The 16,827-nt window shown below is 44.8% G+C and overlaps 1 protein-coding gene across 1 annotated transcript in view; it reads right to left on the bottom strand.

The window, feature by feature from the left end:
* ZC3HAV1 (zinc finger CCCH-type containing, antiviral 1) overlaps positions 1–16,827 on the bottom strand; it is a 59,573-nt gene that overhangs the window by 4,273 nt on the left and 38,473 nt on the right. Inside the window, exons 8-12 of the mRNA XM_045792549.2 lie at positions 14,856–14,976; positions 11,213–11,315; positions 9,272–9,353; positions 8,385–8,515; positions 7,865–8,001 (exon numbers count right to left, since the gene is read on the bottom strand). Coding sequence (XP_045648505.1) covers positions 7,865–8,001; positions 8,385–8,515; positions 9,272–9,353; positions 11,213–11,315; positions 14,856–14,976 — 574 coding nt within the window. The remainder of the gene's footprint in view (positions 1–7,864; positions 8,002–8,384; positions 8,516–9,271; positions 9,354–11,212; positions 11,316–14,855; positions 14,977–16,827) is intronic.

Here is a 16,827-nt window from a genome sequence, read left to right as displayed (position 1 = left end):
CAGAGGCCTTTTTCTGTTGTGCACACTTTAAGGAACAGAGGTCATTTATTACTAATGGGAGGGTCCTAGAAAACGTGAAAGAGGGAGGCGCAGCACAGCCAAACAACTGACCCTGGTAGACCCTTTCAGAACAGCTGATCTATCTTCCTCCTCAACTGTAAAACAAGCCCTGTATCACTGAGGTCTCTCTCTCTCTCTCTTTTTTTTAACATTTTATTTATTTATTTATTTGAGAGACGGAGCATGCATGCAGCGGGGGGAGGGGCAGAGGAAGGGCGAGAATCCCAAGCAGGACTCCACTCTCAGTGTGGAGCCTGAGGCAGGGCTCCATCTCACAACCCCGAGATCATGACCTGAGCTTAAATCAAAAGACCCGGGCTTCATGAATGAGCATTCCAGGGGCCCCTGCATCACTGAGGTTTCTATACACAGCAGATCAACAATGCTTTCCTAACAAATTAAAATTTCCTATTTTCATTTTTGTCATTGCTGGATACTTTTTTTTTTTAAGATTTTATTTATTTATTTGAGAGAGACAGCATGGGGTGGTGCGTGCAGAGGAAAAGGGAGAAGCAGATTCCTGCTTAGCAGGGAGCCTGACACCAGGCTCTATCCCAGGACCCTGCAATTATGTCCCAAGCCAAAGTTAGCTGTTTAACCAACTGAGTCACCCACGCGCCCCATTTTTCTCTGTCTTTTTAAAAAGAAATCTGGGAGCGCCTGGGTGGCTCAGTCAGTTAATCATCTGACTCTTGATTTCAGCTCAAGATCTCAGGATCATGGGACTAAGCCCCATGTCAGGCCCCGTGCTCAGCTAGGAGTCTGCTTGAGATTCTTTCTCCCTCTCCCCTTCCCCCACCCCCACTGCTCATGCTAAATAAAATCTTTTAAAAAATTTAAAAAAGAAATGTGTGTATGTTTGCAAATCCTGATTTTCTATGCAAAAGTTAATTCGTAAAATGAATTCATTTTCTTTATGGTAACAAGTGCTTAATATTTTTTCATTTATCTTGTTTATTTTTTAATTACTGATTTTTTTTTTCTTTTTTATAATTTAGATGTTTGAATTCCAGAAATACTGCTTATGCTGACTAGGTCCGATACTGGATATTCTGGGTAAATGATGTTCAACGCTATTTGGAATAAGAAATGAAAGTCCACCTACACCGAGCTACCACTTCCCGACCCGCTGTCCCTCCCAAACAGTCCCTGACTTGGTGGGGATACTCTCACCTGTTTCTAGGCATTCACATACATATATAACACATTTACTCTGATACGGTTTGATGTTCTTTTATTTGTTCATTGATAGGATTATACTGTAGGAACTGTTCTGCATTTTTTTACACGCTAGTCCTAGAAATTTTGCTGTCACCCCAATTAGACCCACCTCATTCTTTTCAGTGGCTGCACAGGACTCCATTGTATGGATGTATCATAATTTAATTCTTGTATTGATTAAACTGTAGGTTGCTTTTATTTTTTTGCTATTATCAAGAACACTTTAAATAAATGCTTTTAAAACATCCTAGTAAATATACCTTTGAGAGCCTGTATAAGTATTTCTATAAAACAGACTGCAAAACTATAATGGCTGAGCCAAAGGACATGAACATATTAGATTTTGACAGATATTACAAACTGCACTCCAGAAGCAGTCTAAAAATTTTACCAGCAATGGAGAAAGTCCCATATCTCCAAACCTTGCCAACACTGGATATCAACTATCCTTTTAATTTTTGTCGATATAAAGTACAAAAAAAAATCTGATTTTAATAAGCATCTCCTTTAATACTAGCAGCAGTAAGCATCTTCTCATATGCTTATTGGCATATTTCTTTTTTCTTTTTTTTTTAAGATTTTATTTATTTATTTGACAGAGAGAGACAGCCAGCGAGAGAGGGAACACAAGCAGGGGGAGTGGGAGAGGAAGAAGCAGGCTCTTAGTGGAGGAGCCTGATGTGGGGCTCGAACCCAGAACACTGGGATCACGCCCTGAGCCGAAGGCAGATGCTTAACCACTGCACTACCCAGGCGCCCCTGGCATATTTCATATGTTCTTTCTTGGAACTGCTTTTCCACATCTTTTTTTCCTGTATTTTTTTTTTTTTGTTTTTCTTTTTTTACTGATGTGGGACCAAAACAAGATTATTTAAAAGACAGTGACCATATGGACCTTTTTATAATCTTACAAAGTAGGCCAGTAGATAATTGGAAAATGACCAAGGACACAAACGACAATCATCACCCCACCACAAGTCTATTGGGCCACCCACTCCACCCGTCACTGCCAACGACCCTCCTTCCTAGCTAGTTTCAGCTCCTCAGTTTTACCAGATGACCTGCTACAGACCTATTCTATACTACTCGGCTATCCTGACTACAGAGGCTGTACCTTCTTTTACTTTCAAAGATTTTATTTATCTATTTGAGAGAGAGAGAGCACACAAGTGGGGAGAGGGGCAGAGGGGAAGAAGAGGGAGAAGCAGACTTCCGACAGCGCAGGGAGCCCGCCTCAGAACTCGATCCCAGAACCCCGAGTTCATGACCCGAGCCAAAGTCAGATGCTTAAGCGACCGAACAACCCAGTGCCCCTGTGCCTTCTTTATTTCTCTTTTGATGGGCACCCACTACAACTATATCACACTACCCATCCCTGTGCATCATAGTACAGTCGTAAGTCATTTCTAAGTCTGCCAAGAGCCACTCCTCATATGTCAATTTCTGGAACTTCTAAACAATTTAAGCTATTTTGTAAAGAAATCTTTCTAAAATATATACTCTTCTCTGATTTAAAAAATAGAACAAGTCATTTTGCCCTTTCTTTTCCTGATGCGTCAGATGTAGACATTAATTCTGATATATGGTGTTACAACTAGGGATGCCCTGTTGAGTTACTGAGGGGGACAGAGCCATTTACTCTTATACTGATGGTCTATACACAGTATGAAAGAGAAACGTTAAGTTGTGTTTGCGTCTTGCAGATCATTCCCCCTCTCATTCTCCACCTAAAACTGCTAATTTTCTTCCTGCTGCCCGCCTCTAGCGTCTCTTTACTCCCACTCCACACTTGCTGGGCTGAGAAAAAAAAAAAAAAAAACACTGTTTTGAAATAAGACTAAATGATTCTGAGAGGTTCCCAAGAAAAAACATACACAATCTTCAGTACAGGGATTTTATGACAACAACTCAGGCTACTCATAACACAGTTGTTCACTCCTTCCGATTCCAAGTTATCTTTCAGAAAGTGAATCTTCCCAGATAAGTGAACTCCACTTATGCATGTAAAAGGTGTCAAATAAATAGTATGGAGTTACTGGTAAAAATATATTTGACTTAAAGCAAATGGAATAAAATCAATAGACAAAAATTTCATCTGTATTTTTCTTGAGTGTACATTTTTATTGCTTGATAAAGCCATAAAACCTATTTGCAACATTCAGAGATAGTTGTGCATATTTTAATAGCACTGAGTTACTTTTATATTTGTTAAATTATTTTTTCCTATTTTGTAATATATGGCTTTATAAGTCTCAGCACTGATTTGATTATTCAGCTATTTTTTAAAAGATGTATTTATTTATTTTAGAGAGAGAGGAGAGAGAGCACGCACCAAGTGGGGGGTGGGAGGGGGAGAAGGAGAGAGAGAGAATCTCAAGCAGGCTCCACACCCAGAGCAGAGCTCGACCCGGGGCTTGATCTCACGACCCCAAGATCATGACCTGAGCTGAAATCAAGAGTCGGACACTTAACCGACTGAGCCACCCAGGTGCCCCAAACTATTTTTTTTAAGTAAGCTCCATGCCTAATGCGAGGCTTGAACTCACAACCCCCAGAGATTGGGAGTTCCATGCTCTGGGCCAACCAGGCACCTGAGCTGAGCGAGCCAAGCACCCCTATTCAGCCTGAGCCAGCCACGCACCCCTATTCAGCTATTTTTGCTTATCAGTGGTAACCAAATGAAAGCAAGTGAAGCCAATGACAAAAGATTTTTTATACAGTTATTCTAGGTCTTTGGAGGATATCTTTATCATTCACCATTCAGAAAAGAGTAACCATTACCCTAAAGAACTGATTTTTAAAATGGATCATCAGTTGTTCTTAAAAATCACTTTTATATAATCTAGAATCTACACTTGCTTAAATGAGCCGACCCTAAGACCCAACCTTATAGCCCACTCTCCTAAAACTTGGACTCCATCTTATTGCAAACACCTCTTAGGAGTGATAGATTCCCTGAACCCCAATATCCTCTTCATCCCTTCATCCTTCTACTTGGATCTAGGCCACCCTCATTTCTGACCTGAAATCTTTTTTTTTTTTTAAGCTTTATTTATTTGGGGGGGGGGGATGGGCAGAGGGACAAAGACAGAGAGTCTTATTCAGACTCTACACTGGGCACGGAGCCCGAGGTGGCGCTCGACCTCGTAACCCTGAGATCAGGAGGACCTGAGCTGAAACCAAGAGTCAGTCGCTTAACCAACTGAGCCACTCAGGCACCCCATGGCCTGGACTCTTGAAACGACCTCCCTACCTACTCTTTCTTCCAATAGGCTTGGTCCTGCCTCTCCTTTCTTACGTGTAGTCAGAGTTATCGGTACTTCCTTCTCAAAGCCACTGGTGGTTTGTGATTGACTCCTGGATAAAATCCCGCCCCTCCACATGGCTTGCAAGGTGTTTCAGGATCGGACACTACCCTCCAGCTCCAGCCTCATCCTTTGTCATTGCCACCAGACCTTAAATGTCCTGTGCTGTCCACAGCCTCCCTGGGCTTTGTCAATCTCCATTCTTCATAAACACTCTTCTCCCAACTGTTTTGTTTTGTTTTGTCTTGTTTTTTAACCTAGCTAGCTTTTGTTTGCCCTAGAGGTCATATTTAGACTTCACAATATGCTGTAATCTACTTTATTCATTTTCTCATTTATTTAGTATAGCTAACATAATGGGATAATATTGTGCTTTTTCTTTCTTTTTATAATTCTTTATATATAACCATCTTTCATTTTAGCCAGACATATTCTGTGCCTCAGAGAGAATAAGAAATCACTGGAAGGAATCTATAAGGAGAAAGAAAGAAACATGGTCAGCTTTTGATAACCAAAGGATCTGGACATGCACTGCAAAAAATGGGCTTTATTAACTAGAAAGAACTCTGAATGAGACCAGGGAAAGGGACCTTCTTCTAGGTTGGGAGTCCCAAAGTGTGAAGTTGGCTCTAACTGGGTTATTCAGGCATCCTGGGCTCCAGCATGCTGGGCCCGTCAGGGATGACGGAGAGGAGTCCAGTGGCAGAGGAACGCAGGTGTCCCACTTCCTGGCTAGAATACCAACATTCCAATTCTCTGTGGATTCTTCTGGGTTTTCTACATAGCCACTCATATTATCAAAAATAACATCTTTGCTTCTTTCTTTCCAACCACTGGGAGGTACCTGGGTTGAGGATTTTGGGAGATTTATATATGTCAATGCCTGCAGCACTCTGGATCCCAGGTATGTTCCCCAGCCTTATATGCCTCCCCTACGGCCTCTTAAACCCAGTTTGTAACCAGGACTGGTCCTTCTTTGCTTAGTTATGCCCCCAAACATGTGCTTTTTTTTTTTCTAATTTCACCCTGCTTCCACTTTTTATCCAAATCGGAGTTTTCATCATCTCCTCTGACTGTGAAGTTGAGTGCCTTTTATCTAAATGTTGTTCTTATCCTCAGTGTGGACTGTTCAGCAGGTTGGCTCCCGTGTCCCAACTCTTATCAACTCTCCGACTAACCTGCCTTCTTCTCTGATCCTCCATTTCCCATCGGATGCTCTCTTCCTGCCTCCAATTTATCAAAGGCAACCCAGAGCCCTCCTACTGTCCCAGGCACATTTCACTCTCCTGATACTCTCCTTAACACAGTCATATGCAAAATCATGCAGCTAACAGCCTAACCGGAGAGGTTTCACATGTGCAAGAGGGGGGCTTCGTTTTCCCTCAGAGAGGACCAGTATCTCTGAAGTCTACCACTTGGCCTCTATTAGAACAACCGCCTGAACTTTTTTAAGATTATGGGCACAGTGGTTCATACCCATCTATCTAGCCAGGGCTAATACCATCACAGGTGATGGAAGTGGAAAATGGATATGAAAAATAAATACGAACAACACAAAAACATCTTCTAACTCCAGGTAACAGGAGGCAGGCCAGGTAGAAGGATCACCACCTTCTCAAGGGAGGGTGGCGTGGGCAAAAGGGGCACAGTTCCCAGACAGACATCTTGCCCATCTGTGAGAACTGCAGACTCCAACTCAGTCTCTGTTTCACACCACTCACAGGGGTTTTTCCTGGCTATCAGGAACTCTCCTCTTTCGTCAAGTTAAGGAGAAGTGACAGTCAGTGAGTAACACCATCAAACTATCAAGATACATTTCAAAGGGTTTCAGAGCCCTTTCATGTACAAAACAGGAAAAACAGACTACACACCCATGCATGTCATTATCAGAGCCAATGAGGGCCAAAACCTAAGAACATGTATGTACCATATTCCCATTTTCTACGATAAATATTCCTCTGAGTTCTAACATAAGAGAGACGTACTTCACACAAGGTGGTCATCCCGCTTTCTCCAAACATTTCTGGGTCAGTTTTAGTGAGGCATTTTTTAAAGTTTACTTATTTATTTTAGCAATCTCTACACCCAACATGGGACTTGAACTCACAACCCCAAGATCAAGAGTCGCATGGTCTTCCAACTGAGCCAGCCAGGCGCCCCTTTATTGATGCGTTTAAACTTAATGCACATGAAATTCTCATCAAGTCATTCCCCTGCTTAAACTCCTTCATTAGGTTCCCATGCCCTCAGGGTCAAGTGTCAACTCTTTCCCGTGGCACTGTATCTTACACCACTTGGCGCTCACTCTGCACAGGGACTCTGAAACATAGATGACCACTCCTGTGCCTTTCCTTGGAAACACCTCTCCAGCAGGTTAGGGGTCCATAGGACCTGTTCACTCCCTCTGCAGTAGTTGCACATTTGCCATCATTTGATTAATGATGGGAAGTAATTTTGGTGGGGGCCATGTCCACTTTGTTCACGCTATGTCCCCCAGTATCTAATGTATTGAAGGCACTCAAAAATATTTTTTGGCTGACTGATTGGTTTCTTGCTTTCCGCAGTGTGTGTGAATTTAATCTTCATTGTGTGAATTGAGCCCACTTTGAAACTTGATATACTCTTAATTTTTCTCTTACGATGAGTGATTCGTTGTGTTTGCTTATTTTAAGAATTACACGGAAGGTACAACCCAACACCAAAAAATAATCTTATTAAAAAATGAGGGCGGGGCACCTGGGGGCTTAGTCTATTAGGCATCTGCCTTCGGCTCAGGTCATGATCTCAGGGTCCAGGGATGGAGCCCTGAGGAGGGCTTCCCGCTCAGCAGGGGAGCCTGCTTCTCCCTCTTCCTCTGTCCCTCCCCCCGCTCGTGCTCTCTCTCAAATGAATAAAATCTTAAAAAAAAAAAAAAAGAACCCATCAGTGGCGACGGCAGGCTACTTGTAGTGGCTTCACAGGGTTGGACTTAAGTCAGGAAGAGCCACGGGTAGAAGTGAATAGTAAGGCAGACGATGTAGCCAACAGGTCAAAGCATGTGTGAGACTCTTCCATCCTTCCACCTCCCAAAAAACCCAAGACGGGAGCAGGGCTGATACAGCACTCAAGTCCCAAGTCAATGTACTACTCTAATTTGGGCCATTAAGGTTAACATGAGCTTAATTCTCCATGCATGCAAGAGCCCGCACATGCTGGTTAGTACAAAATCATGACTTACACCACGTAACTGACCCTGAGTTATAACTCTACTAGTTAGGCTTCTCTATTCCAGCACAAACCTTTTCCATATTTGGTTTCACCACCAGTTCCATGTAAGATCCAGTCAAAATTATTCTCACAGATAGACTCCATGTGCATGCGGCTTGTTGCATAAAATAGGATTTTCTCCGTTCTGTTGTTCATCTTCATTTTTTTCCTAATACAGGAAATGTGAGACTTAACGCCCAGAGCATTCCTCTCCCACTCTGGTTAATGACATTAATCCCAATAAAGTCTAATCATCTTAAAATTGGATTCCACCCACTTTCAGAATGGAGCTTCTAACACTAATGCACCAGGCGCAGAAAAGTAAATTTATGAGAACTTTTAAATGACAGATACATTAAATCAAAGAGTCGTAATACTGAAGCCGAAAGAGAGAAGTTCGAGTTTACAAAATGAAAAAATATCCAGACACTGAAAAAACTCTTGATTGTAAAATCAACCAATGAACAGGTTTTAAAATATAGCTCTTAACTGATCCTTTCAAACTTTATGTTAAAACAAAACAAAACAAAACCTGATAACATGGCCACCAACCTTTCAAAAGTATTCAAGAGCTTTGTATTCTTGATCTTCTTTATCTTTTCAATCTTGAAATTTTTCATGGAAGCTTTGAAATACTCACTTATCATGGAATATTCCGGACAGCGATTATCGATCTCTAACAACTGAAAATTTTAAAAAATAGGTAAAATGTGAAACAGGAGACATTTAAAGCATGTTATATCCACACGCATGGCCCCTATGCCATGGAGTATCCTTGCCAGACTTCTGGTAGCAGGTGGGATAAGCTGGTTTAGGGTTTCCACATCTGGAGGTTCATTTTAGTAATGAACTCGCTGGCACTGGCCCATCAGCACTGGGCCCATCTGTGCAGGCTGACTTAGGGCTAGCATTATGCTTAAAGGCAAAGGGACGCCCCCTGGAGGTGTCAGATTTACTCTTAAGACCTGGTGAGTTCCTTGCCTAAAGCTAGAGCAAGGCACCCAAGCAGAGAGGCCTACACCCAAAGCTGGAGCACGATGTGGAAGCTAAGTGATGCAGAAGGAGTCTTGCCCCATCCAAGTTAGGTGATGAGGTGAGGCAGTGTGTATGCTCCCACAGAAACCTGCTTTTTAACTCCAACTAGAGACGAGGTGCTTTTACTCTCTTTCAGGTTTCTCATCCATAAAGCGGAGATGATGGTATCTATCTCATAGGGTTGTTGTAAGGATGCGCCCATAAGAGACTGTGTGTGGCTGGACGATGAGGTGCCCCAGAGAGGGCAGCTGCTCTCTGGGAAGGTAACACAGTTACCATTTGGAATCTTGACCCAAGAGTTTTACAGAAACCATTCATCCTTTCATCCAAACACACACATTTACAGCTAAGTACTTTTCCCCCACTTTAAACAATTTACACACTAAAAAGTAAAAACCAAGTACCTTATATCCACTCAAGCCAAAGTCCCACTGAGAATGCAATGTCGAGGTTAAAGGCTCTGACCGGGTCTGCGCCGGCTGACAGCTACAAAGAAGAGAAAGAACTCACTTCGTTCCCTGTTCCATATGCCCAAGTTCTGTCCTGAAATTCCAGCCACTAAGCCAAGGTTTCCCAGAGAATTTTTTCTTTGTACTTTATTTCGGATTATATTCCTGCATATTCCTGGTACAGATGTACTAGTAATCATGCTTTTTAAAAAATGCAGTCATTATTCATAATTTGGTAAGTGAATGTGATTTTCCCATTGATTTAAAATGCAAAAGCAGGGGCGCCTGGGTGGCGCAGTCGTTAAGCGTCTGCCTTCGGCTCAGGGCGTGATCCCAGCGTTATGGGATCGAGCCCCACATCAAGCTCCTCTGCTATGAGCCTGCTTCTTCCTCTCCCACTCCCCCTGCTTGTGTTCCCTCTCTCACTGGCTGTCTCTATCTCTGTCGAATAAATAAATAAAATCTTAAAAAAAATAAATAAATAAAATGCAAAAGCATTCATTCTGTTTTAGATTTCTGCTTAACCTTCAGAGGACCTAATATGTGAGCATTAAGATATCTTACAGCGTCTTTGTGAAACAATAAACAATGAGGCACGGGGGGAAGGTACACCGAGGCACGGGGGAAGGTACACCGAGGCACGGGGGGAAGGTACACCGAGGCACGGGGGGAAGGTACACCGAGGCGGGGGGGAGGGGGGGAAGGTACACCGAGGTACGGGGGAAAGGTACACCGAGGCACGGGGGGAAGGTACACCGAGGCGGGGGGGAGAGGGGGAAGGTACACCGAGGCACGGGGGAAGGTACACCGAGGCACGGGGGGAAGGTACACCGAGGCACGGGGGGAAGATACACCGAGGCACGGGGGGAAGGTACACCGAGGCGGGGGGGAGAGGGGGAAGGTACACCGAGGCACGGGGGGAAGGTACACCGAGGCGGGGGGGAGAGGGGGAAGGTACACCGAGGCACGGGGGGAAGGTACATCGAGGCACGGGGGGAAGGTACACCGAGGCGGGGGGGAGGGGAGGGAAGGTACACCGAGGCACGGAGGGAAGGTACACAGAGGCACGGGGGAAGGTACACCGAGGCGGGGGGGAAGATACACCGAGGCACGGGGGGAAGGTACATCGAGGCACGGGGGGAAGGTACACCGAGACGGGGGGGAGAGGGAGAAGGTACACCGAGGCACGGGGGGAAGGTACACCGAGGCATGGGGGGGAAATACACTGAGGCACGGGGGGAAGGTACACCGAGGCACGGGGGGAAGGTACACCGAGGCACGGGGGGAAGGTACACCGAGGTATGGGGGGAAGATACACCGAGGCATGGGGGGAAGGTACACTGAGGCACCAGGGGAAGAATCCTGCTGTCTGTCCTGTACAAACTGTATTTCAGGGTATAGTTACCCAGGAGGAAAAAGTCTTCTTTACAGACAATTCACAGCTATTAGTTTCTTATAAAAAAGTAAATGAGGGGAAATGTAATAGATTAAGAGCCTTAAAAGACAAATCCACCAAATGCAAATGTATATACCTTGTTTGGATAAAAATTTGTATAAATCAACTACAAAAATTCCTGCTTGACTTTACACCCGCCTTGAAATCTGTTTTATGTAACCACGTATCACCCCCGGGGGGGGGGGGATCCATCTCCAAAACCATTCATGAATGATGTAGATTTTACTGAGTTTCATGAGCAGACAGAGGAGAGGTGGACTTCCTGCTTGCCTACCCCTTCGGGCACACTGCCCTGCTTCACGAGCACAGACAATGCTAAGGAAGCCGCTGTGTAATGCAAGCAGGAAGATTTCAAGAACACAGATTCAGGAGTAAGCTGCTGACACCTGTGGCTGACCATCTCAAACATCTGCCGGTAGGCAGTGCTTCCCAATACTTACTTGAACCCACTTTTAATCTGCTGCACATCCTTGTAAGACATAAATGCTGGCCTTCTGACAACATCTTTTTGGGTCCTGGAAGCTAGGTTTGTTTGAATCATGCCTTTAGAGAGAAAAAGGAAAACAAACAAGAACCAAGGATTAGTCCTAGAAAATGATGTCCTGTTACTTTTTGTAGGCTAGTCACACAGCAAATATTCACGACTGAACTGTAATACGTATGAATAGAGAAAATCCTTTCGGATGGGAATTGGCCATGATTAAACACTTGTATCCTTCACTGCCCTGATGCTAAGACCCAGAAAATAAAGATGTAATGAGACGAGCAGTCCGCAATTAATCTAATCTGTAAATCAAAGTCCGATCGTAAAGGGAAGGACTAGGGCAGCCAGATAACAAGACATCATCCAGGTCAGCTGCCCTAAACCAGTCATCAATGGTTAGGGTTTGGAATGTGGTAGCTAGATCTTGAAGGATTTTTGTCTATAAAGTGTGAAATGTCATTTTCCATTCATGCATCTTACAGACCCGGGTCCAAGCTGCAGTCAGAGGGAGCTCTTGAAAAAGTAAACCATCTGGGGCGCCTGGGTGGCTCAGCCAGTTGAGCACCAACTCTTGGTTTTGGCTCAGGCTGTGATCTCAGTGTGGTGGGATCAGGCACTGCATCGGGCTCTGTGCTCAGTGGGGAGTCGGCTTGGGATTCTCTCCCCCTCCTCCTCTGCCTCTCCCCTCACACACGCACTGGTGCTCTTTCTTGGTCTCTCAAATAAATAAATAAAATCTTTTTTAAAAAAAGTAAATCCTCTTACATTGCTAGTGAAAGTATAAAATGGCACAGCCACTTTACAAAACCATTAGGCAGTTCCTTATAAAGTTAAACATGTAGCACCTACGTGATCTAGCAATCTCACTCCTTTGTACTCACCCAAGAGAAATGAAAACTTACACCCACACAAACACTTGCATTTAAATGATCCTACTAGCATTATTCTAATAACCAAAAAGTGAAAACAACCAAAATACTAAGTGTGAATGCATAAAAACAAACCACGGTATAGCCTTACAATGAAGTATTACTCAGCACTGGAAAGGGAAGAGCTATTGTACGTGCAACAGCATAGATGGGTCTAAAAAACATTCTGAGTGAAAGAAGCCACCCACATGCGGAGTATATACCACAAGATGCTATTTATATGATGTTCTAGAATAGATAAAACTAATCTAGTGACAGAGAGGAAACGGGGGTGGGGAGAGACCGATTGCAAAGGGGCATGAGGAAACTTTTTGGATTGATGGGAATGTTCTAGATCTTTTCAGGATAGCAGTTGCATGCAAAAGTCAGCGCTCATCCAACTGCACACTTAAAATGGATGCATTTTGGGGCGCCTGGGTGGCTCAGTTAGTTAAGCATCTGCCTTCGGCTCAGGTCATGATCCCAGGGTCCCGGGATCAAGCCCCACGTCTGGCTCCCTGCTCAGCGGGGAGCCTGCCTCTTTCTCTCCTTCTGCTGCTCCCCCTGGTTGTGCTCTCTCTCTCTCAAATAAATAAAATCTTTAAAAAAATGCATGCATTTTATTGAAGCAATCATGCTTCAGTATAGTTGATGCAAAGTGAACAAAAATAAACAAAAGATAAAATGAGATGGTGCAGGGAGCCTGGGTGGCTCAGCTGGTTAGGCGCTGGACTCTTGATTTTGGCTCAGGTCATGATCTCAGGGTCAAGAGATCAAGCCCCAGTCTGGCTCCAAGCTCAGCAGGGAGTCTGCTCTACTCCCTCTCCTTCTGCCTGACCCTCTCTGCCCTTTCCCCACTCGTGCGCGTGCACACCCCCCCAAAATAATTAAATATATCTTTTTTAAAAAATGAGGTGGTGCCACAACTCTGCTCCAAACCTTCTTGCAGCTCTCATCTCTTAGACCTTCTCACTGTTCTTTGAAACCTCCAGCTTGTCTACAGTTCACAGTCTTAGGGCGAGCCCCTCCCTCTCTTGGGGGCCCTCCTTCCCATGTGCACGGGCTGCTCCCTTCCTTCCAAAGGTTCCTCCCGGGACAAAACTAGATGCTCTCCTAGGGACTCCTCCAATTCTCTGGCTTCTTCATCACACTGCTTCATTTTCCCCAGAGCTGTTACCACTTTCAGAAATTGCCTAATGCCCACACCTAGAACAGTGCCTAGCAACAGAGCCGGCACTCCAATACTAGTTTAATGAATGTCAGAATATAAGAAATAGGAAAAAATCACCTAGAATACCACAAACTCCTCTGAACTAGTTTCTATGAACCAAGTGAACAAAATTGCTGGTCAAATTTCTCCAGATTCGGAAACAAGGTACATTATTGATTCTCCACTCTCCCCCACCTTTTCAAATTGCCAAAACAATAGAATAAAAACCAAAGAAAAAAATTTTGATTTAAGCCATTCTTAATTTCACCACCCAACAGAAGAGATGTCCATTTCTTCCTATTCTCTTCTGGTCTTGGTCTACATTCATACATTGTTGCATTTACCATGCATATTAAATTTTTTTAAAAAAAAACTTCTCTTTAAAAAAACAACTCTTCATTTGAAATACAACAGCTAAAGAGAAAGGCACAAAAGCATAAATTGGAGTTTTGCCTTTTTCGTTTAACAACATAAATTTTGCTTTTACTGTGCAGTTTTCATAATCATAATTTTTAAGCAGTTCTCCACCGAAATTTAATACCCCAATTGCTTTGGTCACTATGCTACTACCCCCACAGGCTGTTCCTCTGCTGTAGCATGTCAAATAGGCTTTACTAAAGATCTTCATGCTCATCGCTTTTTTTTCCTTCTGGTGAATTATTTCCTTAGAAAGATTCTTAAGAGAATGAAAAAGCAAGCTTTTTTTTTTTTTTTTTTAATTTTAAGTAGGCTTCATGTCCAACATGGGGCTTGAACTCACGACCCTGAGATGAAGGGTCGCATGCTCTACTGACTAAGCCAGCCAGGCACCCCAAAGCAAGCATATTTTAATATCTCTTGATATGCAGAACCAGATTTCTTTCCAAAATACAGTAGTTGGTATAAAGGTCTTTCAAAGCTACATTACTTAAGACACAGTAATTGGTACAGGGCCCAAACCTCAGGCACCACCTGGAATGTCAAGGACCCGAGAAAGTCTTTATCTCTTTCAAAGCTCCTGCAGGGCTGATGGAGAAAGGGCAACCATCTGACCGTATGCAGGGAAGTGTCCCAGGGGTGCAGCTAATGGGACAGCACATTCAGAGGGAGGGCGGTTCCTGCCCTGGTTTCTTACTAACACAGACTGCTAGAAGCTAAGCTGAAGGCCTTTCCAGGGGGGCTCAAATGAACATGCTGGAAGGCAAAGTCTTCAGAAAAGCTAATGGATAAAACCAATCGCCTAGATGATGAAGCCCCGACGGAACAGCAAGGTTCTACAATTCTGAAGACACCGATGGGCCCAAAGTCTCTACTGCTGTCAGAGCCGAGGTTCGAGCACAGGCCTCTTGACAGCCACTGGCTCCCGCCCCACCGTACCGCATGCCTTGCTGAAAAGATCCCTGATCCTCGGTACGGCATGACCTCCCTTTGCTCCCACCCCCACGTGGACACCGCAGGCCAGATCCGAACGACGGGCACCGCTGCCAAGCGCAGAGTCTTACCCACAAAACTCAGCTCGTAGTTCCGCGAACCCGCCTGAAACGGCACAATCCCCCTTGGATGGCACAGGAAGAAGGACTCCAGGTAGGAGGAGTCGACGCTTGAAGCTTGCTGACTGTCAGCCTAATTAAAAAAACAAAAAACAAAAACAAAAGGTAAAGACACTTCCGGGTAAGCTTTTAAGAAATCTCTACCATTATATCCTATACAATTGTATTTTAGCCATGGGATTGCCACAGGAATGCATCTTGCCTCCCAAACCAGACTGTAAAGGCTGCCGGGCTGGGGCCAGGTCACACTGTCTTGTGGCGTCCCCATCACGGCGCTAGAAGAGAACAGTCTACCTTGCAGGAATGGACCATGCTTGGTGGATGCCTGAAAAATGAAGCTCTTTGTAATGTCCTTTTTACACCTTCTGTAAAATAAGACCCAAAGCGTACAGAGCCACTTATACCCATGGTACAGAAATCACGTCTGCCCTCGCTGCCTAACAGAATCCAACACTCGGGCATGAAGTAGAACATCGTAGAACATCGTTCCTAGCTGTTTTTACACCATCACGTGTGAGCAAGCAGTTTCGAGCTGTCGTAAAAAGCAGGGAAGCTCCAATGAGCATACCGCAGTCCAAATGGAAATGACCTCCCCCTTCTCCTCTGCCCTGAACCACGCTAAGCAAATAAAATGGACTGCCCCCACCAGTTGGTCAACAACACTGAAAGAGCCCTTGGATTTGCCACTCACTGTGGCTGTAATGAAAGAGGCAAAGAACACCGCCCCAAAAATGTAAATATAGAATCTCTGGTCTCAAGGCCTGTACGAAGGGTCTGACCCTCAGAATTGGGTGGGTAAACACTAGCGTGTTGATTCTAGCAAGGAGACAAGCTAGGCCACCATTCCACTGTCCACACCCTATGCAGGGGTGGCAGACCAGGGCAGACTGGATGTAAGCCCTAATAGCAGGGGTTCCCAATATTTAATGGTGAAGAGAGACTTGTTCCTTATGATCTAGAATGTAGAAGCTAATGACAGCAAATTCCCAGCTGGTGGCAGGGAGGGGGTTCTCTGTCCCTTTAATGACACTGTGGGCTCTGCAGCTTTCAGCTATACCCACCCCCTCCCTCTTCCCCAGTGAACGAGCCTGCTGGATGTAAGGGGAGGGGGCCGCAATGAAAGCCTCCAAGGAGAATGTCCTGGATGGAGAAGGGCCTGAACCAGGTCTCTCTAGCCTGGGGAGGACTACAGTGAGGGTTGGGAAGCTGGGTTCAGATATCTGCAGACAGTGCAAAGCAGGAATAAACGAGAATGGGGTTCAGAAGGAAGAACCAGGACAAACGGCTGGAAGTGATAAGGAGGCTACCTTTAGCGGAACTTTCTGAACAACAGCATCCAACACTTCAGTTACACCTCGAAGAGGTTTGCTGCAACAGCTGCTGGGACATCATCTACCAGGATGATTGTAAACAAGGCTGCCATACTCATCGGGCAGCAGGAAAGGAGACTGCCATGATTAGATGATGCGGGGCTGAGTCACACGCCCTTCCCCGACCCCAAAGAACAGCTGACGTGGGCAAATGCCTACGAACACAGGGGGTGGCAAGGCAGACCTGTCACCTCTGGGAACCCTCATCTGCCAACTTGAATCTCTATCCTAACCTCCCATTCTGGCAGCCAAAGTCCCATATCCTTCAACTGCCAGCTCAGCTCTACAGGACCCTGTTCCCGGCTGCACAGAACCTACCGAGCTCTAGGCCAGGGCCGTTCACACTGTGTGTGTGAATCATAGGGAATCATGTTAAAATGCAGACTGAGATTCAGGGACAGGGTTTTTAATTCTGCATGTCAAAGAGCCCCCACGGTGCCAATGCTGCCCGACCAGACTTTTGGGTCTAGATCAGTGTTGTCCGCTGGAACTTTCCGGAACATTTCACTGGAAATATTCTGTTCTCCTGTTTGAGAGCCACATGCCACACGTAG

The sequence above is a fragment of the Ursus americanus genome, chromosome 3 (genome assembly GCF_024610735.1).
Source record: "Ursus americanus isolate L20-20 chromosome 3, mUrsAme1.1.p, whole genome shotgun sequence".
NCBI classification, from domain to species: domain Eukaryota; kingdom Metazoa; phylum Chordata; class Mammalia; order Carnivora; family Ursidae; genus Ursus; species Ursus americanus.
Note: the sequence above shows the minus strand (reverse complement) of the source record. Positions and strands in the feature narration are given on the sequence as shown.